At 40.1% G+C, this 27,849-nt stretch overlaps 1 protein-coding gene across 1 annotated transcript in view; it reads left to right on the top strand.

Moving 5' to 3' along the window:
• Window positions 1-27,849, top strand: part of ZFAND3 (zinc finger AN1-type containing 3) — a 133,672-nt gene that overhangs the window by 91,930 nt on the left and 13,893 nt on the right. Inside the window, exons 4-6 of the mRNA XM_065755302.1 lie at window positions 1,247-1,426; window positions 11,796-11,861; window positions 23,936-24,106. Of these exons, the coding sequence (XP_065611374.1) occupies window positions 1,247-1,426; window positions 11,796-11,861; window positions 23,936-24,106 (417 nt within the window). The remainder of the gene's footprint in view (window positions 1-1,246; window positions 1,427-11,795; window positions 11,862-23,935; window positions 24,107-27,849) is intronic.

Here is a 27,849-nt window from a genome sequence, read left to right as displayed (position 1 = left end):
CGAGTTGGATGTCTGATTGCAGTTCCACACATTCCAATTGAAAATTCTCAGATAATTTATGTATGGTCAACTGAATAGAATCACTGATATACAAAGAAATTGATGTTTTTTTTCCCAGCAGCCTTGAAACCTATTCTCAAACTCCTTTACCAAAATGGAAAGCACGTCTGTGCATTTCTTGCTGCTCACATGACGGTGTTTAGCCAGTATATCAAAATGTGTAAGATGATTTGCTGTAACTTGAGCTAGCGCTTCACAGAGCCCTCTCCTTGTTTTGGTTACAGTCCAGACAGTGTTAGTAGGGCACCAGTGTTCCAGCTGTTGTTGAGCAGTGGGGCTGGGAGCTGTGGGGCAGGGGTGGGCACACTGCAGGTTGAGCTAGGCCACGGGCTGGACCTGCCTGACTTAAATGCTGCAGAACACTGATGTGCTTTTGGTGTGCTTTTTTTTTCTTAAACGTTGACCGGACTGTCTTGGGAGGTACAGAATGAAAAAAGACAAGGGGACGGGATTGCTTTCAGATTTCTAGATTCAGTTGAGCTTGGGGATGAGAAAAGAATGTAAGACAGTGTGGGTACAAAGGAAGCGCGGAGCACAGGTAGCACTGGGGGACTTAAGCACAAAACACAAGCGGGGTAAATTGAATGGAAACAGGAGGAATTCCCTTCATGGAAGATTGCTGTGGTTTGAGTGGGAGCCTGGGAAGAGTTTGCCCTGTGGTCTGCATGGTTTGCCATGCTTTCCTGAATTCACTCCTATAATATTTTGAGATTTAATTTTGTGCTCTGTTCTTTCTCTTTCATTAAGTCATAACGTTCTGATAATAATGTATTCTATTGCTTAACTGGAGTGTGAAGTATTATTTCATTTTTGGTTCTAGCTTGAAATTAAGAAGCACGTGGGAGAGAGCTGCTTTTCATAAATAACACTGCATTTAGTACTGAAGGCAAATAGGATGAACTGGAAAATTATAAATTACAGCTTTTTCCACTCTAAGAAAATTTTACTTATTTTTAATGGAAGCTGTAAACATTAACAAAGAATTTTAAGAACACGTAGTGCACAGTTCAACAAAAAAGAACAGACACTGCAGTGTTTGTGGCATTTGAGATTAGCAGTGGTCAGAATGGTAATACCTTTGAAGTGCTTTGGGGGTGATTTTCATTGCTCTGTTGTTATTTTTTTTTTTAGTACAATTTATTACATTAAGCAAGTGAGTTGATGTATGGAATCTTGGTTTTGATAGATTTCCAGAAGAAGCAGCCAGATGATGACTCAACTCCCAGCACAAGCAACAGCCAGTCAGATTTGTTCTCTGGAGAAACGAACAGTGACAACAGCAATACCTCTCTAACCACGCAGGCCGCTAACTCCAACCAGCAACTTTTGACAGAACTGAATGTAACTTCACCGAGCAAAGAGGAATGTAAGTGCACCAGTCCTAAGTGAGAGCAAGGGGAACAAATATGTTTCGCTTCATTCTCAATGCTAATGTTCTACTGACTTCTTTTTGGAAGTACATGAGGTCCGTCTTTTGAGGGTAAAGGACATTAGAAGTTATTCAAGAAATGCAAATTGATGGTTTTAACCAAAGAGCAAAGGAAAAGGGGCCACAGGAGTTTCTGATTAATTTATAGTTGTCTGAAACGCAGCATGCAATTTAATCATTTTATTATTTAAATAATTTTATTATTTAAATACTAATGCACCTTTATTTTGAGAAATTTTCTCACATTGGTAGTAAGTTTATATATTTACTTGATTTTTAATCGTTGCTATTGCACGTGGTACTGGCTATAATGCATGTTTGTCTAAACTCCTGCTCGGTCACTTGGATAAACTAAGCTTCATGTGGTAACCTGCTTCTTTATTTTATGACTCTCTATTGAACTGTCAGGCAAACTTTTTTCCTTAAGCTAGGCTGAAGAATTTAAAATTAGCAGATGTCTATTGTGTTAATGTCAGCTTTGCTCTAAGCCTCTTTACAAGTTCACACTGTATCTGGATATTGTGTTTAAGTATCTGCATTCTTTAAGTTAAGCTCAAATGTATACTTAAGAGTTTCATGTTGCTCAAGCTGTAGATTTATTTTAGAAGGCTCTCTTTGCTGAGAGAATTGCTCTTGAGCTGTGTTCACCTGTGTGTTGTGTGTAGTAGAGTGATGTATGTGTTGCAAGAAAAACACTCATTTTTTTAGAGAATCTTCTAGAGCTGCATTTATTTTTCTGCTGAAAATAAGGATGCTGACAAGGCGTGGCAGTTGAGAGGTCTTCGGTGTGGCACAACTGCTTTCAGTTGTGTTCAGTGTTTGCATGGGATGATTTTACTGAGTTTCGATAGTATTTATTCTATTCACAGGTAGTTAGTCCTTGCATTTGTGTTCTTTTTCACTTAGGCAGAATGGCTGTGGGCCAAAGCAGTAATTGTTGGTTTGGGATTATAGTAGCTTATTAGGCTAAAAGAAAATGCTTAATTTTAAACTGACTTTTCTACCTGTATGTGGGAATACCTTCAGAAATACAGCAGAAAGTAATAGAGTACTGCCTGTTGTTTCAGCCTGAACCTTCTGATTCCAGTAGTAAGGGTAAACTTACTGTGCAGCTTGTCAGTCCTTCGCATACACGGTTGCTGCAGAACACTCATCTCCTCCTTCTGTCCAGCATTTCTCTGGAGGAGACCTGTAGTAGGCTGTAAAAACAGAAAGCAAAGCTTTAAAACACCCTCACAGCAAAATGTTGCGCTGTAGCAACACATTTGGGTGTTCACAGGGCAGTGGGACTCTGCATGTCTGCTGGCTTATTAGCAGAGATCTACTGTCTGGCATTATAGGGTGCTCCTCCAGTGCTTATTGGGTCAGGTTTCATGAATTGTGTTCAGTGACGAATTAAATTGTGTTAAAGTGTTTCTCTTGTGGCTGAGAAGGACTCGGGGGTAAGAGGGAAGGTGATTACAGAGAGGGAAGGAAGGGAGGAAAATTAAATCATGCCCTTCGCCTCAGATCGCTGTGTGCTTGTGAACATACACAGTCAAGGTGATGGATATTAGGCGGTATGGCCTGCAGAGCATTTGAAAATATTACCTATAAAAAGTTCTTTATGACTTCCTGCTGGGGTGATTTTTTAAGTGAAATACAGTGAAGAGATTTATTTGGAGCTTGAGCTCTTTCTGTCTTCTCTCTCATCTCCACTACCTCTTTAATGAAGCTTAATACCATTTATCAGAAATAATTATGCACAGATGGAGCTTTTCTGATGGGTAATAGTCTCAGAGTGGAAGATTCTTTCCTGTAATGAAGAATGCAGAAGCTTTAAATGTCTTTTTGATTTTAATTTAAGGGCATCTTTTTTTGCACGGTATTTATTTTTCAACAAGTTCTATGAAGCACGCTCTGCTCTTGTGGTAGCTGTGTCCTTTAAAGACCAATACTTCGCAGTGCTGTGTGATGAAGTACGGCTGTGTGCAGTTCTGAATGGAATTGCAGTAATTCAGCAGAAATGAATATATTGGATAATTAAAGTAATCCCCATCAGAGAATGAAGAGATGAGAGCGCTCGGGAAGGATTCTCACGGTGTACCCCGTTTCTCTCTCTTCCCTCTCTCGCTTCTGAGAAGAATTCACCTCCAGGCACCTGCAATAGCAGTTGAATCCACGTGGTCAAGAGTTTGGACAAAACTGTAGCAAGCATTCAGGCAGCTAAGAAATTCCACTCGTGCTATGGCATCTAAAGAGGACCATAGAAAGTTCATGTGATGAGATTTATATTTGGAAAGACTGCAGGTTTTGCTTTTCTGTAATTGTTTTTTCCAGTAGTCATTTCCTTTTGAAGCACTCAGTGAGTGATGCAGGGGAGGTGCTCCTTGCACTGATTTTTGCAGGAATTCAGTCTGACAGTTATTGAGCTTCTTATATACGTGCACTGCTTATGGTGACTTCCTTCCTGCACGCTCCGTTCTGCGCAGTTACGGTCAACAAAAATGCATTAAAAATGCATGCCAAGAGATGGTGATGTAAGTTTCAGGATGTTTTCCCCCCCCTCACTTGTGTTTTGGTTTTATGAAGTATTGCATATCATGGATGGTTGGTTGGTTTTTAAATGCTTTTAGGGAAATGAGGAGCTTCAGGGGAAATGTCTAACATTTTGTTTTATTTTCCATATATAGTCAAGTTGTGTTTCTCCATCTCAGATTTTCCTGTCTATTGTAGTATCGGTGGCAGGAAGTTTTCTGAAATAAGCTTTTGCAGATAAGGAGCATATTGGTGTTGGTATTGCTTTACTAAGTCTAGATTCCCGTGGATTTTAATGACCTGTATCCTAACAGATTGTCAAATCAGTTTAATTTTTGTTCCTCTGCTCCTTTATGTGCAGACACCTTCTCGTGAGTTGAAGAAGTTTAGTTGTAATGTATTCTTATCTTTCACGTTGCCACTTTTTATTTAGGAAGTCAAGGCACACAAGTAACTTCGGTGTTAGTCATTGTTATCTACTGGCTGCTTTGGCAATGGTTTCTTTTTTTGTTGGGAGGGAGAGCTGTTTATTTCTAACACAGAAGGAAGGCATTTGTCATAGGCTGCCTGCTTCTTTCTGCCCCTTGCTCCACCTTCAACTAGCTACGCTTTTAAAAGAGAAAAAAAAAGAGCTTGTTAAGGAAGGTTCCGTGTGTTTTGGTAAGGAAAAGGTCACACTGAATATGGAATAATTTTGCTTGGTTTCAAGTCTTCATTGCTTTCTTTGGGGCTGTCACATTATTTTTCTGTCACTGTGTGAGTAGACCTGAATTTGACACTGTGCAGATTTAAAACTAACCGTGTTGTTACATGACAGGAGAAATGCCAGCCTGAACAGCTCCAATTCTGGCAGCTGGATCAGATTTGATATTTCAGTAGTTCTTAGCTTCAGTTGACGTTATTTTATTTTAATTATGTGCTTAACTCTTCCTGACCTCCTTGAATTAGCAAAAACCACAATTGAAAAAGGACAGAAGGAAAGTCTGATGTTTCTAGAACGGTTGAATGCTCTGCATTTCTGCATTGTGGACTTCGCAAGAAGATAACACAGAGCTGAGGTATTGCTGTAAATGTCCGAAAATACATGGGAGAGTTCAGCTGGGAATGGGTGACAGTCACTGTCCACACCTTAATTCTGTACGTGTTGAGTTTCCGAAGCCTAACTGCAATTGTCAGGGCTGTGGATGCCTGTACGTTTCCTATAGTTTTTGTATAGCTTCCCGCATTTGAACTGTTGCACGTTGAGCTAAAACATTTACATCAATTTATCTCAAATGCTTAAGTCTGTGATTTGCAAGACAAGTTTAAAGAATGCTTTGAAACATTATTTCTTTCATTAAACGTTTTGCATGTGCTGCAAGCACTGAGTTGCAACCAATTATGAAGTGGTTTTGGTGAATTTACTCTGTGTACATAAGGGGCACCACATCTGACACACAGATGCATCAGGCTCCGGTGCGAGATCTCTGCCAGAAAGGTGAGAGATTGTTTTTCTGCTGCTCCTTTTGAATGTTTGTACTCTCAATTTCATGGCTTATTGAGACATGGCTGTCTAAAAAGCAACACAGCCCACAGTACTAAAAAAGTCATGATTTTTTTTGTTTTTCTGAGTAGTAATTAAAAAAAAAAAACGTGATTATTGTCATTTTTTTTCAACTTAACCTCATCAAAAGTGGATAAACAGATGCACCTTTTGCTTCCTTTGTTCAGCAGCCTTTTCTCTGGCAACATGCAAAAGATTTCTACCAACTTAAAACTGCTTGAGTTTTTGTATTTTGCTTGAGCTTGTCAGGAGGCAGGTCAGTTTTCCTATGTATGCTCTGAATATACTTGAGAAATCACTTGTTTGTTGCCATACAATTCAGTTTTGTATATCCTGTCATTTTTATAGTTCTGGCTACGGAGATGTTCCTCTGGCTCATCTTTAAATGTTGTGTATGTGCCTGCTTTTATATACTGTTAAATGTATAAACAAACCAAGCTAGAATTATTTTTCTCCACTTGCTATAGATGGTTGTAGAAATTAATTTGCTTTGCTGCTAACCTGTTTTTTCTGATACCAATTAGAAGGTGTTTGCTCTTATTTGAAAGAGTACCATAACTGCTGAAGTTACTCTGGACTCCAACATCGGTCTACTTGACCCACGTGACTGAATATTGCAATTAAACTCCCATTACTAACAAAGCTGCATAGCTTTGTCATAGCTCGATAGTGGTGCTGAGGAGTAGTTCTCATTTTCCTTTTGGGCTCACCGGATCTACGCATTCTTTCTTTTTGTACTCAATTTTTGTCTTCTATCAGAAAAAAAAAAGAGATCATACACCTTTGCTACAGAAAATGCATCTGTTTGTTGTTTGATGTTAATCTCCTTTTTTCCATATGTCACGAGAACTAACTGTTCTCTCAGCTTTTTCATATTATTAAGTTAGGTAACCGTAGGAGGTGTTGTTCAGCTTATGAGATTATTTTTAGCTTTATTTTCTTTAAAGGTGCTCTGTACAAAAAGAGCTTTTTGTTACTGTTTAATGTTAAATAAACAGTAACTTGGCTTTTCACTTTATCGAATGTGGGGTTTCTTGAACATTTATCACAAACAGTGCTTTCTTTTTTTAAGTATTGGATGCAAGTATGTTCTGTATGGAGACATGCAACAGTTTTCAAAATACAGAACTGTTTTGAAATGGATGCTATTGGACTCATCTTCTGAGAAATTGCACCTAGAATCTGGTGCCAGTACAGAACATTCGGGAGTTAGACATTTGAAAAGAAAAAATCCACTATGTCTGGTCAAAGTGTTGCCTTTAGCATTATTTCATGACCGATGGTCTTTCTCTTTAAGTTCCACTCTAATCCTTTTAGTCCCAGTTTCATCTGGAGAACATTTCTTAAAGCTGGAAAGATCTGGCTCTGAGATTTATGGAATGAACACTTATTTCCTCATCTGCGGCATGGTAATTTCAAAACATAATGAAAATCAGCAGAATAGGACCACTGTTAATTGTTCCCTCTTATTTATAGTCACTTCACACTGCAGAGTAGACAGTGCATCCCAGGGTCTCATTTATTAAAGTGAAAGGACCTCTTGGATCATGAAACAGAAACACAGCCAAATAATACAAATGCAGGTTTAGAACTGCCCAGTTATCAAGGTCATACAAAATTATTTCTAATAATGTAGTTTAACTGTCAGTTTCAGAAGCACATTTTTACACTTCAGATGTTATCAGTCATGTAGGGAGGTATCGTGTCTACTTTACAATTGGGGAAACTGAGGACAAGTGCGTGATGCAGTATGGCAGCTGACAAACAGAATCTGAATCGTGGCTCAGTTTCCTTCATTTCTGTTGTTAAATGCACCAACAGCAGCGAAGCACTCCAGTTTTCATTTCCTTCCACAAAAGCTGCATGTCGATAAAAATCCACAAAAGAAATAATGGCACGTTTGTACAACTACATTTTTAAAAGTATATGTTTGTATGTGGTATAATCCTCTTATCAGTTTGGTAATGACATGGCATAAATTACATGTTCTGCAGCAGATAAGTAGTGAAGCGCTGTAAAATCTCTTGCTTTTATTTCCATAGAGACCATCCTGTCTGTGGAGGATGAATTTAGAGACTTGCATCCCCATTTGTTTACGTATTTGTTTGTAATATATATGACTGTTTCCAAACTCAGATGTGCAGATTCATTAGATTAGATTAGCTCTCTACGGATTCAGCAAATGTAGAGCTAGATTACTGGTTTGGGCAGATTTTGAAAGGTGTGTTCTTCCTGTATTGCAGACAGCAGTGAAATTCTCATCGTCCAAGCAACAGCACTGCCGTTCAAGAATTTCCCGCCCTTTTATGACGGCCTTCTTCCTGCCTGTTGTGTAGGCATAGATAGATTCCTTATTCTGGAGAGGAGGAACCACCACAGTGGTTCCTTGACCTAATTTTCATGTCTGTTCGTTGTCTGGCTTACAGATTTTATATCATCTGTGATTGTTTCAACGTGTTGTCGTACTCTTACGTAAGCACAGTTTCACTCCATTCTGCATCTTTACCTCTGGTCAGTAGGTGCCGTTCAAAGTGCTGTGCTTTGAGGTGCTGTTCAAATACACCTGGCTCAAATATTGTGGGCTCAATCAGAGTTTACCCTGATATTTTGCTTCTTTTCATGCATGCATAGGAAGGTTTGAAGCACTTCACTCTGATTCTAAAGTTTCTTAAACAGGTTTCCCTGGCTCAGGTCATGTCCTGCAAGACAGGTGCTGCTTGGTGGTTGTAAGTCTTTCAGGAGGGTGGGTAAGCTATGTGCAAAGGCATTCTGACAGTCCATATAATCATGGGTGAATAAATTAGAATAAACTGTAGTAATTAGTAAAATATGTCAAAATGTAAGTTATGCATAAAACTTTACTGCTTCAGAGATTTTCCAGAGAAACCTGGTTTTTAAACATTTGCTTATTCACTGGGTTGCACAGTTCTTAGTAATTTGATGACCTGCTTTTCCCAGTGGATGAATTTAGTGCACTGTTAACAGTACATCTCGGGAAGCTCGTTGAATGAGAAGCCAAAAACATAGCTGCTACATTAACAAGACCCTTTATGTGTCATGTAGTGTTCAAGTTAAAGGATCTCGTTTTGTCCTTTCTTAATTCTGTGTTTGAATTTGCAGACTCAGTGGCTGTCACAGTTATTTCTTTAGTAGCTTTTAGTCTTTCTGCATTTTTAATCATCTGCTCTTGGAAACACATTATTGCTCGGTGGCAGCTGCTTTTGTTTGGAAGAGGAGTTGCAAATGTCAGAAGGCACATACTGGAAAAACTAGGAGCAGAAGCTACTGTTTAATGTGTTGGTTGGGTATGGGATAGAAAAACATCTTTATTCTTCCATTTTAATCTCTTGGTTACACTGAGAAAAAATAAATCTACAGCCCTGTGGGTGTTACGTTAGAAGTTAGCTGCGTGGCCTTGCGCTGTGCATTGAAGTGTTTTGTGTATCAGAGTCAAATTCCCTTGAAAAAGTTATTTTTCAGAACAAAGGTACATATACATCCTGAAACACGCAAAGTCATAAGCTACTTTTGTGTGTAGCCAAAAAGGCCTGGTGCTGTGCTGTGTCTGAATTCGCTTTGCTCTCATGCAGAATTTTTATCAAAGCTATGGAAAATGCAGCCCCCTATTTCTCATAGTATGGAGGGATCTGTACTGGGTGTTAGGGTGTTACGTGTACTCAAAGATTCAGTATAACGACCTCAGCACAGAATTGCACAGTGGAGCCCATAATACACAGTGCTGAATTATGCATGACATTTTTAACGATGCAACAAAAACAGTAGCAGAAGGAAGCACTGCAAAGGACAGGGAGCCTTCACTGTTTATTAGGCACTGTGCGTGCCTGTAATTGTTAAGCATGTACGCGTGCAACTCCCCACATGTGCTGTGTTGAAACTGTAACACTGTGCTGTACGAATTGAAGGTACATGAAGGTAATGCCTAACGAAAGAAGACTAAGTGAGAGAAAAACTACTAAAGTGCAGAATAGATACGAGCTTATTGTACTGAGAGTGGTGAGTAAAGATCTCATGTTTAGGTGGATGCTGAAATACAAACAAATGTAAATATTTTCTGGGCAGTAAGTGCTAGGATGAATCTCACTGGATAATGCGCAGTGCTGATGCCTGCCAGTGCCTGTTCAGAGCAACGGGAGAAACGTAACTACTCTCAAAGAGCTGCTGCTTCTCAGGAGGCAGCTGTGTTCTACAGACAGTTCACTGAGGTCCAATACCCTGTCATGCACTTTGTGTGTAAGCAACCGCTTACTTATTTTGATCTTTAAAGGTAAGGCTAACTTCACAGAGACACAGTGTTGTTTTTGGAACAAATATCCAAAAGATTTCAGTAGAACCTTTGGTAGAGATACTGTAGCAGTATTGGTTTAAAAAAAAAACAAAAACACAAAAGGCAGCATCTTTTCTTCCTCGATGCTCTTAGCTAGGCTATTTTTTTTATCCTTTTGCACAATAGTATTACTAATATAGATCAATTTGGTATTTCTGTTTTTGACATTCTAGCTTAGAAAGAAGCTATTAAAAAAAACAAAACAGAAACCCCCCCAGCCCTTCTTAATGATACTGCTGCTACATCCATACCAAATCAAAATTTGGTGATTTTGACACAGCAATTGTGAGAAGGATCCCAGTTCAACCATTTCTCACTAATTCCCCTTTAAAAACCTGCAAAATCCCTCACAGTGCAGTCTGCAATTTCTTATAGTGCTTACGTTGGCATCTGTCACATGCAGTGTTTTGGTTTTTTTTTGTTGCCTCCTGTAGTTGTGCTTGTCCTGTTCATCAGCTGACCCCCAGGCCAGGCACTAACGCACGGTCTCGCTATAACAGTTACCTCTTAAGCTGTTAAGAAATGGTATATGTTACGTGTGGGGTTTTGGGGGCAGGCCAGAAAACTCCAGAAGCTTTACCAGTCCTTCAGTGAAAAACTTTAAGTGTAAAAACTGAGATCTTTGCTTCCAAAAGCATTAAAGTTAAATCACATGCACCAAAATAATTCCCTCGTGTCTTTCCCTCCCTGTTTGCCTACATTTCCTTTCTTATCATGGTGTTAAGATGCTATGAGTTTCACAGCATAGATTGCTAACCAAGGCCTTTTACTTGGAGAAATATGTCGAAATAAAAGAAAAACTGGAAGGAAGAATGTATCAGAGGTGAAAGAAAGAAACAATTTACAACCAGGGCAAAGTTAAAAATAATTAAAAAGGGAAAGACATTTCCAAAAACCACACTGTTTGTACCAAAATATACAAAAACTGAAGGGGAATAAAAAAGGGAAGTAGTATTTCTTGTCAGGTGGAGACTTACATTAAAGCTTGTCCTGCTGCTATACTCAGCTCTATTGACAGCATGCTATTACTTATAAGAAATTCAATGCAGAGTGGATTGTTGGTACCTTGATAGCCAAACCTCCACTAGATCATAGAATCCTAGCGTCGTTGGAGTCGGAAGGGACCTTTAAAGGTCATCTAGCCCAACTAGCATCATCCAATTTATAATATCCAATTATCAAAGCTATGATATGTCATTACCAGTGGTAGTGCTCCTGTCAGGATGTCTTGGCTTCACTGTGTAGGTTCTATTTTTATTTATTATTCCTGCCAGTTGCTGAATACACTGAATTGGTTGCTATTTTAACAAGATCTCTGGAGAACTCTTCAGTGGTGATGCGTTTTGAGAAAAAAGCCAGAAAGTAATTTACTTCCAAGCACACACACCAAATGAATGGGCAACAGTCCAGGGTTCAAGAAAAAACTTAAGCGTGGAAAGAGTTTATTAATGTATGCTTGTGCTGCACTTTGAAAACATAATGAGAACGAGATAAGGGGCAAAGTCATTATCTCACTGGAGTCAGTGTGAGGGTTTCTGTTGACATCAAGGAAGTGCTCAGTTCTTCCTGTGTGTTAGTTTTAGATTGTTTAGCTGAGTTTCTAGCTTTATTCCAACATAATTAGCACCTTCGTCATCAGTGGAAGAATCACAATTACAATGCTGTTTTCTTTAAACTCTTAAAATATTGAAGTATAACACAACTTATCCCTTCGCTGCAACTTCTTTTCTGTTCTTTCAGCAGAAGATGTTCAGATTTGACTGGGAACTGCAGTCTGCTTCCATACGTTCTTTCCAAAGACAAGTGTTCCTCAGTTTATTTTTTTTGAGTATAACCTTGATGTGGTTTTAAGTGTTAAATATAGATGGCATTTTGAGACTTAAAATGTTCTCTGTTTGCAGGTGGGCCATGCACAGGTACAGCTCATGCCTCATTAACCACACCTACCAAAAGATCTTGCGACTCAGGTATGTGTTTCTGGGGGGTTATGGAGTTGGATTTTGCATAATATGTATCTGTAAGATTGTAATTTAATGATCAAAGCTGGTAACTGTATCCTTAGAGTAACTATATGGGAGAGTACCAAACGGAAAATAATTGTCCATTTGCTGTCATTTTATGTAAAGGGTTTGTGTGGCAGAGTCCTGTTAAATCTAAGTCCCTAAATATTGTATGTTTTCAGCTAGCTTTCACTGACCTCAGAAATACTTCAGTAGCTACTTGGATTTAAGTGTAAAGCATCTGTAAATGCTGTAGTATTCTGGAAATCCTCCCCTTTGAGTTTGAACTATCAAATTTAAAACTGTTCAGAAAAAACTTTCTGGTTGAAGATGCAGTATAGAAAGCTGATGTTTCCTCTAATCAAGCCTAAATTTTTTCCCACTTTGGGTCCTTAACACAAGGATTTTAATTCTACATGGAGGATAGAGATTAGGCAATCTCTCTCAGAGTTAGTTTTAGTGATGTGTTAGGTCATGGCCAGGCTGAAGTTGCTGCATCTGCAGTAGATCTGTCATGAAGAATCATACCAGCACTCGTTCAGGCAGGCAACCAAGCTATCCGTGTTGGCTCAGACATTGCTCAGACTGGTTTTGCAGTGTGTTAAGGAGATCTCATACAACCCTTTCCATTAGCAGTGTTGTGGCAAGCCTTAACCTCCTGTGGAGAGGCAGTGACAGGGGTCTAGGTAGTGGTAGCATTCTAGCCGGGTCTGATTCCAAAATAGATTTTGCCTGTATTTGCATTTATATATTCATCTAGTTGCGTTGGATGCAGAAAGGAGGGGCTGTCTTAGTTGATAAAGAGCTCTAATTCTTTAGAAATGTGAGATAACCTCCTCAGAGGTTGTTCTTTCAGGCTATCATACACTTGGCTGAACTGTGCTTACTCCATGTGTGCACATTATTAACAGGCTCGGTATGCAGTGCATTCAGTTTAAGAAAATCTATGTTACCTGCACTTGCTGCAGGCTCAGAGCTCTCACATGATGCCCAGTAAGCTGTGCCATCGTGGTCAATATTGTAAGTTTGGTGTTGGAGAACACTGGATACAATTTCTCCAGAGTATGAAGGCTGGGTTTTCCTTACATAGGAATGGAAGCATACGTAAATAGCAACAAGTGTTTGCAGCTGTTTTCCTGGCGAGCCAGTCAGCTTCAGTCACAGTATAACTGAACTGCTTTTTCTTTGTATGTAACGGTTGTAATATTTAACACCAGTTTTCATTGCAGGGTAATTAAAATGCTTTTCTGCGATGTTATACATATGGAAAACAGAGTACTGAATGATTGTTTTAAGAATGCACATATGATTAGCAAAAAGGCAAATCAGTCCTTTATTTGCAGTGCCATATGGGAGCAGTAAGAGCTTCTGAGAACAAAGCTATTGACGTTACTAGACATGCTGAAAAATACCCATTAAGTGGTTGGCTAACTTTTCTCAGATTTCTTATAATTCGTTTATGCCAGTGTTTGGCATCTTATATGTCTATGTGTTAATCATTTGATTTTGTGTTTAACAAGAAGTAAGAGTATCTTAATTTGATGCCACAAATTTCAGGCAACTAATCCTAACGGCTTGATATTGTTTCATTTTCCTTTGTTTCTTCATTAAATGCTCAGTGATGTGTGTATCTTGTTTGTAATCCCTTACATTAATAACCCGTTACCAGGAGTTACACTTCACAACGGAGCTTGCATTTTCAGCTTACTTTTCAGCGCCATCTTGAAAAGAAATATACACCTTTTCAAAGTCTGCTTTTAGGAGCCTAGGTAGGAATGTGGGGATTGGGAGGAAAACAGTGACTACAATGTGATTGTCAGAGATGGTATAATATCTTCAAGCCTAGGAAGCAGACTGTGTGGATGGATGTGTCACGCTGCGTTCAGTTCCACTTAGCCTCCCTTCTTAGGACATTATTTAGGTGAATACAAGCAATATGTTTCAGTACCACATATTGCATATAAACCTCTCTTCAGTAAGAATTCAACATTTCTTCTGCTCTGGAGCACTCTGAAGGAAGAATGTTTTGGTGGAATTCATCTGTGTGATTTTTTGTTCCCTTCAAGCATAGTTTTTCCCTGAAGTCTGCCATATATCAGCATTTGAGATGGAAAATTAGAGATTCGACCTACATATGTTGCATGCAGGTTCCCATCAGGAGGATATTAAGGGAGGCATAAACCTTTCATATTTTATTAGCATTAATGTAACCACTGAAGAAAGATCAAAATAATAAATCTGTCGAGACACGGGGAAAAGTTCTCTTACAAAAGCCAGTTTTTACCTCGCACAGTTGCCAGTTTGCATGCTGGAGGAGCTGTTGGGCTCAAAAATTGCATTAGGACACCAAATTGCAGTGTGTGTGTTTTTATTCTTTCCTTCCTCTTTGCCACAGTCGCTGCTGTGGTAAAAAGTATTTATATTCCAGAGTGTGCCCATAGGCCAAGGATTATAATGAAGAGAATGAGTAAAGACTTGCAATCAGGAGTTGGGATGATGCCTTGAAGGTTTTAGAGTCAGTAGTCTGAAGGTTTTGTAGGAAAAAAAAGATGGGACGGTGGCCTGATGTACAGCTTTTTATGTGTTTAGACTTGCTTCTTAATGGCTAAGAAATGTTATGATTGATGGCAGGTTCTCCAAGGCTTGCTCAGAGTCCAGATTCTGTTTGTATTGGGTTCCTGTGTTGTGAAAGTGAGCACTCGGTAGCGTGTTGCCCTTCTTTTTCTTCTGCTGTGGAACCTAAAGATGCTTTTAATTCAAATTGGCCGGATTTTAAAACAATGTCAGGCAGCTTAAAGAAACCTGGGAGAATCAGTGGAGCTGTTGTAGTGTGCTCGATCAATTTTTAATTGTGTGGTAGAGAGACCGGTAGAAGCAGACTGTTAAAATGCAGTAATAATAAAGTCAATTTGTAGATTGTATCCCTAATGTTAGGGAGCTTTCAAATACTTTTTCTGTGGCTTGTGGCTCACGAGACACGCATCTTTAATACTCTGTGCAGAAATACAGGCAGAAAACTCACGTTTATTAGGGTTTCTATCCTATGTGTCTGTGGTGGTATCTGCTTTTTGCAAGATCTCAGTATCTTGTATGCTCCGTGTCTGTTCTGGTATGAGGTTTGAGTCTAGAACGTGCAAAGGTTGCATTAGCAGTCGTGCAGACACATGGTCCCTTTTTGAGGACTCAGGTTTCTTGATGTCCTTCGAGACTGAACCTCGACCATTGAGACTCTACTGTAAGTCCTTTTGGACTTTAGAAAGCACAGGCTGTCCAAATATGGATATTACAAATCTTCAACATCAGGCATCTCCAGTAAGCCATTGGTTCTTTGGTTTTGTTTTGATTTTGTAAATCAATTAGTATGCGTTGAGTAAGTACAGAAAGGCCTGGTCCACCACTAATTAGATTGCTTTTATTCATCTGAAGTGCTAAGTGCCTGCGCGAAGGCTGACGAAAGATTAGTGAAGGGAGTTTACACCATTAAAACAATTTGGAAACACTTTGCTGTTGTTGTTTCAAGGGACTTCTAAGATATTCTTCAGCGTTCGACTTTTGGAGGGCACTGTGTTAGAAATCCAACCTTCTTAGAGCTCTCTCACCAAAGGAAAAGCGATGACAGAACAGCCTTCAAGAAGCACTATAAATCACCCAGCCCTGGCAATAATAGTGTCCATTAGAGATGGTCTCTTTTTTTTCTTTCCCCTGTTCAGTTTCCAGCTGTACTCTAATAGAGCAGCACATCAGGCAAGGCTGTAAATAAAAGTTATAACCTAATAGGTGAGCTCTGAAGTGGAACGGACAGGAGCTGAGGCATGGAGGCCTTATTATTGCTCATCAGCAATTATAAACAGGATAAAGTATCTGGGACTTGCACTGATGCAACAAGAGCAAATAGAGGCTGGGAGATGACACTGTACCACGATCAGATGATGTACGTTGATGGGTTTTTACTGTTTCATCTTATTGCCTATTTCTGTGATGTGTTGTAATGTCTGTTCTGTGCTTCTGTATGCATCTGGATGCACAGATCCATTTCTCCTGCTGTTCAGAGAAACTTGATGGCTTTTGTACAGATGCTTTACACCAGTTTCCAGTACTGGTTAGCTAAGAGCTTTCTCAAATTGTTACAACTATTGCAGATTAAAATCATCTAAAGGTAAGGATCATGATAGTTGCATCAGTAAACAGCTTCAAAGATTTGCTGCAACTGTAGGGTTTATTGTCAGTGTCGCCTTACTCAATCTTAAAAGATCGCCCTCATTCACCTAGTAATATGGACATGGTTGTCTTTTACACTGAGCATCTCACGTGCATTTTTAGATTAAATTGGTTATGACCAGTGTGGCTGGAGAAGCTGAAGAGATGGATTTGGGGCCAATGTATCAAAAGGTTTGTTAGAAGTCCGCTGTAGCTGTCGTGATCCTTGCCTATGAGTTACAAAAACTTCATCTGTTCCTGGGGATGTTTTTAGGAGCTTGTTAGCTCGCACTAATTGGTAATATTCACAGAAAAGTCTGTCAGGATCTTTTATCTATCACAGCGTCTAGCACACTTCTGTACTTGACATCTAAACCATCTCTACAAAGCCATGGAGAAAAAATGCCTTGAAATGTAGCCTGTGCTTCCTTTAATCTAAGGGGGTGTTTTGCAAGAATTTTCATAGTTCATACATTAATCACTTATGCCGTGTACTTCTGAATGGAGTTTTCTTCTAGAGCATTGGAAAATATACAACATTTAGAAATGAAAAGGGGTGCAGCAGCATGGCAGCATGTGAAAACACTGATTTCCAGCCTCTCCAGCGACAGAAATGTGTACCAATTTGAGTACCTTTCGGCTGTACAGATATCTTTAGCTTGGGAGAAACAAGCTTTTTCTCACCCATGAGGAGAGGAAGAAAAGCACTTCAATGAAGTAGAATTTAAGAACAATACTTTTTTAATGGGGACAGTGATTAAGAGGTCTCCTGGCCACTGTCACTGCTCCATTGTAGCTACAGCTGTTTGGGATCTGTCCCACCTTGTCAGTTCACCCACAGTCAGATATTGAAGTTCTCTGATCAAACATCCTGATGTGTTCAGATCATGAAGATGATTTTCTTATTGATGGGCTTTAGCAGATGAGAAGTACAACTTTTGTCTTTTTTACTTGGACTTTTATTGCACCAGTTGGCTTGTTGAACCAGTTTAGTTTTAGTTATCTGCCCCGAAACACATTGAAAAATGCATAGCTGTTCCTGTTTGCTAACTGACAACTTCAGTGAGAATCAAAGAGCTTCAGTTTAAGTTTTCCCTATTTTCTATTTCGAAGTTTATTTTCATGAGGACCTTAAAATATTTTGAGTCTCTTCAAAGGATGCTGAACATGAACAGGGGAAAAAAATGAAAATTTTCTTAAAACTCTGTGTTCATTAATTGTCATGCAAACAGGTTACTTTTTTCCTATTTCACTTCCAAATTATCTGTAACAAACTTCAGGAAATAACTCATGAGACAGATATCTTGGAACAGAAGAAGGTTGGAAACTAATTTGATGTAATATGCAAGAAAGTGTACAGGCTGTCGCATCTTGTCATGTTCTGTGGCCTCTCCTGCTTCTTCCCTTGTGGACACATGGTCTTCAGTTCAATCTAATGTCTCCCATTAGCTGAGCTGCTTCCTAAATATCCCCTTTCAAAACAGTAGTTTTCCTCTGCAGAAATACTACTCTGTGCCAGAACCGGTTGCATTTTTCCCATGAAATAGCTAGAAAAAAACATCAAAATATAAACTGATCTCTATGTTTAAAGTACCTGAATTGAAAATTAATTTGGAAATAGATGAGCTGTATATTTGAGAACCTGCCCTTAATGCAGTGGGTGGTTTTTGTTTTTTTAATCAAAATACAAGAGCTCTCAGGTATTTCTCATACCATTAATCAGATACAGATCCTGAGAGACGACGGTCTCTCATTGCAAAGGTTCTGTTGCTAATGGCATCACTCGGGTTCTGCAGTTAATGACAGATAAGTTTTTTGAAAGATAAATATCAGAAATATGTATTTTTTTCCACAGCTAGCAGGCAGGAGCTCTTCACAATTCCTCTTCTGAATCTGTGTTTTAGCCTTGGAAAACCCTCGTTATGGTGGTGGGGGGATGGGTGTGCTTGTGAATGAAAAATAACAGAGCGAGGAGTTTTTCTATAGAACTAGTTTTGGGGCCATTTGTTTGAAGAATTGCCTTCCTGAATGCTGTGTACCGTTTGATTGATGAGGACATGGTTGGAGTACACTACTAGGATTTTGAAGCAGAGCACCACCACTTATTTCCGTGCTCTTGAATTGACTAGCAAATCTGCAGTATTTATAGCATTATCTGTTAATGTTAATCCAGTTTTGGAGAGCTCCACAACGCGCACGAGGTCTCTCAATTAAGCCAGCAAAAACAGAAGTTCTTATGCTGTAGCTGAACACTTTTGAATTTCCCATTGTTACCAGATCCAATACGTATCTGTATGTGTTTGCATGAGTGTATTCACATATGCAGATGTGCAGATTTGAATATTAGCGCGTAGTCTTCGGGTGCTGTGGAATGGTGGAGATGTTTGCAGTTTGCCCTCGTGTTTTTTTCATTAGACATATTCCTGTGCCAGCAAGAGATGGGCAGCCAGCACAAGGCTGATGGTACAGCAGCACTAGCCTGCTTCCTCTGCCTTTGTAAACTCATCAGTTGTTGGGGGCTTCAAACGTTTAGAGGCATCGCGCTGTGGTGTGACTCAGAGAGTGACCCTCTCTGGCCTCGCTTTTGAAATCAGCAAGGAACTGGACAGTACGAGTGCCCGAGTACACTGAACGTGGACTTGTTTGAACTGGTTTATAAGTAAAAATGCTTAAGAAATAAGTCAGTATTTCCACTGACAGAAGACAAACTGACATCAGAGATGTACGAGGAAAGGAGCAGTGCAAGAGTTTAACCATGAAACAGGCATAGTACTGGAGCCCATACATGAGATGAAAACTAGTTCGCTATTTGCTTTATTTAGCAATTATGAAATTTCTTGACAGGAAAGGATAACATGCGTTTTCACACCCTAATTATAACTTACATAAAACGCATGCGGTATCCTGTGTAGCTCCCTGTTAGTCGTACTATTTTCAACGTGCATTTCATTCACTTATGTTACTAGCACGAGATGAGGTTCTTCCGTTTCGTTAGAAATAGCAGTTAACGGCCTCATTAAGTTACACAGCAGAACAGCATGTTTCCTTGTGACTGATGATGGTCCCGACAGTACAGGCTTAGAGGAGGAAACGTGAGTCAGGTAAAGGAGTTAGTGCACATATTTATATTTTGGTTCAATAGATATTTTGTAGACACATTCTTCCATCTAGAAAATATGTAATTGCAGAATAGTGAAAGGTGGGAGAGGCCTATGGAGATCATCTTATCCAGTCAGATTTTGGGTAGCCCTCAGGATGGAGCCTCCACAGCCCCTCTGGGCAACCTGTCTTAGTGCTGGACCTCACCTACAGCTTAAAAACAGAAAAAGTACCTTCTAATACATAAATCAAATAGCTAATAAAATCATTTACATGCCCACATTCTTCTGTTCTCCTGAAAGTGCGTGCCATTGTTAAAAGACTGGCAATAGATAGGCTAGGTGAGTTTTACTGGGAACCTGTGATGTTTCACGCTGGGATTCTCTTAGAGCAACTCTTCCCATTAAGTGTGTCCCAAACGGCTGTGCTGAAATGTGTTGATTCCCTTGTTGTCTTTACATACAGGAGCTGCAGGAAACAACTGCTGTTGAGTGGTTTTGCGAATTGGAATGGAAATTATTCCTGTAATGCAGCTTCTTGGGGTTGCCTGTCGTCTCTGTGGTGATTTCATTAGGAGCTTTCTGAAGCAAAGATGGGGCTGTCAGGACTTGACTTCTGGAAGGGCCACTTCAGTAGCCCTTCAACAATGACCTATACTGCGTCCCCATCACTTTAAAACCATATGGAGAGGGGAAATAAATGAATAAATGGTGATACTAAGGACGCTGCAGTGATACCGGAAAAGAGACCGTGTGGTTAATTGTTACCAAAGGCTTTGTGTAAGAATTGGAGACAATCTGCAGTGTTTGAAGAAGGTTTGAGGTGAATTTCCAAATGAAATTTAAGTGCTTCCGGAGAGGTGTGCACTCAGTTTGTGACCCTCTTAACGTGCAGTCATGATAGCACAAGGGAACAAGGTGCTGACCTCAGTGCAAATGCCAGAGTTTGAAAATAAATGTTTTCACAGCATTAAACAGCAGTAGGGAAGAATTGTAGTGGTCCTGGCTGTCAAATTTGTCTTTTAAGATGTTAATCTTGAACTTCTCACTCTTCATTAATAGTCAACAAGCATGTAACTGTGGTATAACTGCGTTAATTTTAGGCTCACTTGCAGTAGAGGAGATGATTTTAAATAATGATTCTGGTAAATGTAATAGGGAAGCTTTGTAAAGAAGCCGTTTCCTCTGGGTATTTATAATGCATAGTCAACATGCCAGGGAATTAAGTAATCCCTCATCTAAAAATGGAGTAATGAAGAAAAATGGGGGAAACAACCCTAGAAGCTGGTGACAGAGCATTGCTCAAACTGGATTTCAGCCTTGTTACGTAGTACTGTCTGTAACTGTGCAAGGCTCTTCATGGACAGAGGTTTTAACAGCTCAAGCTGCTTTTAAAGTGCTTTTGGAGTAGATGGAAGTGAAGTTTGAAGGTTCATTAATTATTGCTGTTACTGGTGTTTGGACAGGCAGTTGAGATCGTAAATGTCAGTCTGTCAGTGGGATGAGTTCTTTATGAAAAAGAAAAAAAACTGATTGAGTGCCTCAAAAGCTGTCATCAAACCAGAGATTAAACAGATTCATCTCATTCTTGAAGCAAGCAGTAACAGAGAAGGGCGGCTTCTTCCTGTACAAGTCTCCCATCCCTTCTTCCTCCTGTTATTTTTTCTCAGCACACATCTCTGCTGGGTTTACAGCTCCCTGCCCGCTTCCCAAAATGCCATGAAAGAGCCACCGTGATTGTTAGTGAAGCCGTGCAGATGCCGGGCTGCATGTTCAGCCGTGACAGGAGATTGAGAGAGACCGGGATTTGGCTCTGACAGTCTTAACACAATTTATTTGGGAAATATTGAGGGGAGAAAGAGTAATGAAGACAAGTACAGTGACAGTGAGGAGCAGATGTGAGTCTCTGAGACACAGCTGAATTTCTGTGAGTGGTACTTGTTGTTTCAGTCAGACCTGCTCAAATCCTGCTCAGCTGCATTGCTCCATTCGCTCATTTCAAATGGGAGCGTGATAAGATGCCACAATTAGAAGAACCTGCACCTTTAGATATCAAGTTAGAAGAATCTTCATCTCTTAACTCTGAATTAAAATTGCAATAGGAAGTAAGAATAGTAGGGTTACTGTAGCTGAGAAAACTAGAGTAACTAGAAAGAAGCAATTCTTGTATGGCTCCATGAACTGGTTAGGCGTGTGGCTTTATGAACTGCTTAGACACTGGATGAGTCTAAGATGAGACTCTGGATACACACTGAATTCATTATTTGGACTTTATAATAAGCAGATCGCTGTTCTCCATGTGGAACACGAGATTTGCTTTTGAGAAGTAGCAGAATGGCTTGTGTTTCCAAAAGCTAAGATGTGTGGGAGGTGGCTATTTCAAAACAGCAGCAAATCTGTTTCTCTGAGTAATGGATAATTACAGATGGTGTAGCTGCCCGTCCTTGGCAAGGAGGTGGGCTGGAATGGGCTTTTACTGAACTCTGCGTCGGTGCAGTGAGACTGTGCAAGGTGCATGTTGCTGGGTGCACCCTGCTATGTCGGAGGCTGGCCCACTCTTCTGGGCACTCTGAAAATCAGTGCATGTATGATAGGGTGGTTGCCTGGGGGTGAGAGCTGGGATCTGCTGTCTGGTCCAGGGACATCTCTCTGAGATCATCTTATGCAGATTTTTAATTTAAGAAGGACCACTTGTTCCATACGTGTGTCAGTTCATTATAATCTACTTTCTATTGTCAGTGTTCCCGCACAGCCAGGCATGCAGGGATGGAATAATTGTATACTGAATGTTAGCTTAGTCCTCATAGCTATATTTTGTGTAAGGTGTAAGTTGTAATCTACAACACTGATGAAAAAAGCTGTGTTGAGACACACATCAGATAGAATTATTGCAACTTAATAAAAACTTATCATCTGTGTACTGTGCAGGAAGCTGTTTGCTCTGCTGTGAGATTTGGGGAGGTTGTCTGTATTGAAAAGCCAAGCACATTTTCAGCATATCTTAGTGATGTGACTGAAAGAAAGAAGAACTAAGTGAGGCAGGTTGTATATTTATAATGGCTGTGACATCAGAATGCACCTGCTATAAAAAACATTGAGACAAGATCTGAAACACGGGTAAGAAAAGTGGGTTAGTTTCTACTGCATGTGAGAAACCAGGGGAAGCTACTGGAGTGTGCCTGGGAGAGGTGTTACTGGTCCAAGTGGGTTACATGCATGGCAGGGAGAGGCTTGATACGGCTAAGCAGCGGATCAGGTGAATCAGCTGGAATGACAGGGATCCAGGCAGTGGTGTGGCCGCAGTGGTTATCTCTGCACAGTTCTGCTTGTGATATTGCTCCTTTTCAGCTCCTGCACTGAAGCATACTTTACATAACGTATTCAAGTTGGCCTGAAGGAAAACACTGAAAAACTTTTCTGGGATAAACCGGGACAGCTGACAACGAACAGTCATGTTTTCCATTTCTCTGCAACAGAAATTATATATAAAAGCCAAAAGATATTTGATAGGCCAGAGCCATGCCAGAAAGATAAAGTTATCTTGTTATTTGTCCTTTTAGAAATGGGCTGAATGAACCAATACTTTTATTTTTCCTTCATCACTGTCTTAGTGACTCACGCTGGTAATGGCTTCCCACAGTTGGTCTCCTCGCAACACTGCGAGGAACAAAGCAATTTTTAGTAGACCTGGGATCCGTTTCCTCTTTTTCTATTAAAAAGAAGGCTACATTTGATTCAACTATGCACAACCTTGGGAGAGAGGATGTCTGTCTGACCTGACCTGAGTTGGACTGCAGAGCAGCGGATTGGGTGAAGTCTGCTGCTTGAAGCAAACTCTGTCCTAAACTTTCACTTTGTAAGGAAACTTGTTTTTAAAGGGCCTTTCGTAGGTTAAAGGGGAGAGCGGTAGCAGCTTACCTTGATCTCTTCTACAGCACCTGTAAGGCAACTCCAGCCCACAACAAAAATTGCAGTGTCTCACTGACTTGCTTGTTCTTAATTAAAGCATCACAAGATTTATATCTTCTGAGAGAAGTACGTTTTCCAGAAACTATTTTCTTACGAGCAGAAATTTATATAGATAGAGGTGTTAATGCAAATGGTATTTGGGCTAATTCTTTTTAAACAGCGGAGCACTTTGGATTTACAGCAAACTTGTACAGGTTGGGCGTAGTTCATGTTGGTGATGTCTACTAATTTGCATTTAAATTGTTATCCATGTGGAAAGAGGGAAGCACGGTATGGTGCTTTCGTGTAATGTCTTCTGTCATAAGAGGCGGTTCACACGCTGTGCCTTAAAAATCTTCCTTCTGCCCAGGGAGGAAATAGGTCGAATCTACTTTGGATTGTTTTTCACGAGAAGCTCGGTTCAGCTTGTTTATGTAGGGAGAACAAAGGCACACAGGAGAAACGAAATGAGATTACAAATGAAGCCTGCAATTGTTGAGGATGGCGCGTCAGCTACGTGCATCTGTACACAACCTGGCTGTGGCTGGGAGGAAGTGAATCAGTTCGCTTTCTATTGAGCATTGTTGGCAGAGAGAGGTTCTTACAGAGAACAAAGATAATTTGGCTCTTACTTGATGGTGATTGTTAAGAAAATGTATATATACAGTGGAATGGGAAGTATGTAGCTGCCTGGTGCTGACCCCAGCCGAAAGCATTGTACCTTCAATCTGCCCGAAGGCTTGCCTCAGCAAGGAGGTTCTAATGTTTTTCCTAAAATATTTGTTGTGAATACAACAGATTCACAGTCGGAGAGTGAGGCTTCTCCTGTGAAACGGCCACGGCTACTGGATGACAGTAATGACAGGCCCGAAGAAACCAGTCGATCCAAACAGAAGAGTAGACGCCGATGCTTCCAGTGCCAAACAAAACTGGAGCTAGTACAGCAGGAACTGGGATCATGTCGCTGTGGTGAGTACTGTCTGTCAGTAATGTCCGGCTTTCTACCACAGCGGTGCTCGGATCCGTGTCCAGGTGGAAGTACGGAGAACAGCTGCACTGCGTAGCCTTCAAACGTATTTTGAACAGAAGCTACGTCTTCCACTGGTGGCAGAAAATTATCATTAGTTCCTGTCTGTCTAATTTCCCCTTTAAAACCTTAGCCCCGACATACTGTCTTGTCTGAAGAGATGTGGATCTTAATGAATTTAGCTTCGGAAGTCCCTGTAAGGTGGGAGAGTGCCATGCTCGCTTGGCAGAGGAAACACAAAGCACATTAGTGGGTATGCAAAGATGACGAGCTTTTTTACAGAGCCAAGCTTAGATCAGCACTGCTTTCTGCATTTCGTGATGGTGTTGTTATTAAAAAGATGAAACAGAAACCAGAAAAAGCACCATCTAATTGAAAATGGTTTTCCTTCTCACAATCAGCTAAAGGGATGGGGGGGGAGGGGGGAGTTGTTGATTATGCACTGAATGGCGTCCAACCTGATTTTTCCATAGTTGATGATATTGTTCAGCTCACTGAACTGAGGTTGATGATCTCATGCAGACAGCTAATGTGGGGCTTCATGCTACCTGCAGAGTAATAACAGCAAATGTGACTGGGTTCCAGAGCAGACGCTCTCTCCTTCATGCATCAATTCTTGATAACTGATGATCATAACCTGCGGTAATGCACACAGTGGTTTTATTTTTTTCTCTCTCCCTGTAGTATTGATACATTCTCCCTCACATATTGAAAGCTTGCACTTGTCCTCTATGCCCACGTTTGTACTGATACACCTGGAGAGGCCGTAGTTGCTTTATCATGTCCCTGCAAGGGGGCACTTGCCAAAGGATTTGCATAGGCAGGTACAATTCATGTTCCATCTGCAATGTGTAGAATATTGTATTAAAAGGCAAATTCATCCGAGCAGCAGTGACTAAAGAAAGGGTTGGTTAAGCTGGTTACAAAGACTGACATAATGAATTGTGTTTTGAATAAGTGACATCAAATGAAGTACTAGAAAACTGAAAACATTCCATGTCATCCTTTGCTCTTCGGTATCTGGTGCGTGCTCTTTTGGATGTGAGATGGGCTTCATTTCAAATGCTAGAGCACTGCTGTAGAACTAACACGTTATCTCTGAAGCCACCAAACATGGAATGAGTGACTATAATATTGAAATTCTTATTAAGGAAATAGAGTGTCTGATACATGGAAGTAAGGGATGTATTTATCAACCTGGAGAAATTCAGCGCTATCGGTGGCAGTTTGCTATGGCGCTTTCTGCTCAGACTTAGGGAGTTTCCACCCTTTGTCTCCTCCTGTCACTTATCCAAATGAATGAGGGTGCTTGTGGGGACCTTATGACAGGTGGAAAAATATTCCAAGCGAGAGAGTTTTATAAGTTTGGGAAGAACTGGTGAGAAGATGTCTTATGTTCTTTTACATATTACAGCATTAATTTTTCCTTCTTTACAAAACTGGAGTTATGTGAGACCACTGAAGTTGAAAACAACTTCTGAAAGTCCATCCATCGCTTAGTAATGATTTTAATCTTTAGAAAATATAAAGACATGCCTTGTCCCGTCCAGCAGGGCCACAGGTACTTTAAAACGTGGCAGAGAGAATATGCACCTAAAGCTTTACAGCTGGTTCTGAGATGGTCAGGAAACTGCCACGTTGATTCTCCCAGCTCTTATAAGATCTGTCCAGGGAGAGCTGATGCTGTTCCACTTGTTCCCTTGACACTACATGGAATTTTAGACAGATTTGACAGTGCTGCAGGGCTTTGCCTTGAAGAAAAACAGCTTACTACTGAGAAGGCCGTTCCAATAAGGGTGCTTTAAATTCAAACTCAACATTTTTTAGCTGTAGGAAAATTTGTTTATTTTCATGCATGCGTACTTGGAAGAACTCTTTTCATTCTGCTTCCACTTTGTACAAGTTATTAACTGCTGACAAGAAATTCACATCTCATAAATAATGCTTAAGAGCTATTGCTGTATAAATTGAATGTGTTATGAATTGTGATAGGCCTTTTTGTAGTGTTCTGTGCCTAGAGCAGGAAGAACAGAGGATGTCATTTTCATTAATTTCTAATGAGGTGCCAATTAAAGGCAAGGAAGGAACTCAGAAGGGAAGAGTCACAGAGCTCCCCTGAATCCTGTGCCCTGGAGCTGTCAAACGAACGTTCTGCCAAGCCTTCCTCTGAAAGTTCCAGTAAATTACCAACTCATCTAGAGCACACACAGACAAATTCAGCTTCCCTTTGATCTTCAAAAGAGCAATTTGTAAGACGAGTTCTGAGCCTTTTCACATAGCGAACTGGGAGAAGTGATAGGAATTGTTAATTGCTGATGCACTTTGCAAGCTTCAGTGAGAAAGAGATTTTAGAATGAATTCTCTTTTTGTGCCTCTCTGACTGAGTAACCTTTAAATCAACACTACCAGAACAAAAACAGATCCATACGAATCGTATCTGGGTGGCAGTTACACAGGGCACACTTTCCAGACAGCAGTATTCTCTAGATTTGGTTGAACCCTTGATAGTTCAGTGTCTTATCATTTATAATGGTTGTATTGAGGTAATGTATGTATTTAATATTAGCTTTAGTGGGCAATTTTTCTCATTAAGGAACTACAAGGGCTGTATTCTTACACTTGTATTCTATTGTAGCGTTTCCATTGGAAGTGTAGGCAGCTCGAAATCAACCATCTGATCCTTGATTGCAAAGTTGAGTCATCAGTTCAGCAGTGTGATGAAGAAGTGTTCATCACAGACTTGCTTTGAAAATTGCTGGTAGCAGTAGCTATCCAACACGTTTCTGGAAATGTGGTTTGGGAAAGGCAAGGTTTTTTTGTGTGCAGATTGCACTATGAATTTATGAGCATTCTTCTAATTACCACATGTATATTGCTTCTGAATAAAGCTGTATGCATTTCTAAAATATTCCAAGTTGTAGAATTCGAAGCCATAAGAATTATTTGAGGAGAAAATACTGCTCTGATTTTATGGCAGAGACGTAGTGTTTTACAACAAAAACCAGTTCTGGTGTCCCTTGCTACTCAAAGCCAAAACATGGAAATCTGTAGTGGTCTTTAATGGTGTTGGAATTGCATGAGACATATGAGGGTGTTCTAGGAGCTCATTAAAGGGATTTCACATCTGCTGTGTTAGATCCAGTTCTGGTCAGCAGTTAAGCAATTAAAAAGAAATTAATACAGCAAACCAGTGGGTTTTTATAGAAAGATTTGCTGCTTGCAGGCCACATCCTAACAGACTGTAAGTCAGACACTGCCTATGCAGAACTGTTTCTAGTTTTGTCTTCTTGCAGTCAACAGATTGGCCAAGATATACACACCCTGGAAAGTAAGTGCATCTGTTTTCTGGTAGCTGTAGAGAGATGCTGCTGATACGATTTTGTGCATCTCGGATAGGAATATCCAATTTTGTGGTGTGTTTTTAGGAGCCTGTTTTAATCTTTGCAGAATACAATGTGCCAGGCTTGTCAGAGATGGCACCGAATGTGACTTTAATGCAAACTGGATACATTCCATATTAAAGTTTTATTGGAAGTTGGTGAAATGCCTCATCAGGATGTGATCAAAGTGGATAAGATTGCCTTTCTAAAATGGTTTCTAGTTCTAACATGTTTAATAGCGAGGCGCTCGCTGCAGCTACAGCTTAGCGACACAGAAAATCAAAAGATGCTTGAATAGTTTATAA

The sequence above is a fragment of the Cyrtonyx montezumae genome, unplaced genomic scaffold, assembly GCF_038088225.1.
Source record: "Cyrtonyx montezumae isolate F1298 unplaced genomic scaffold, pur_monq_1.0 scaffold_0, whole genome shotgun sequence".
NCBI lineage: Eukaryota > Metazoa > Chordata > Aves > Galliformes > Odontophoridae > Cyrtonyx > Cyrtonyx montezumae.
Note: the sequence above shows the minus strand (reverse complement) of the source record. Positions and strands in the feature narration are given on the sequence as shown.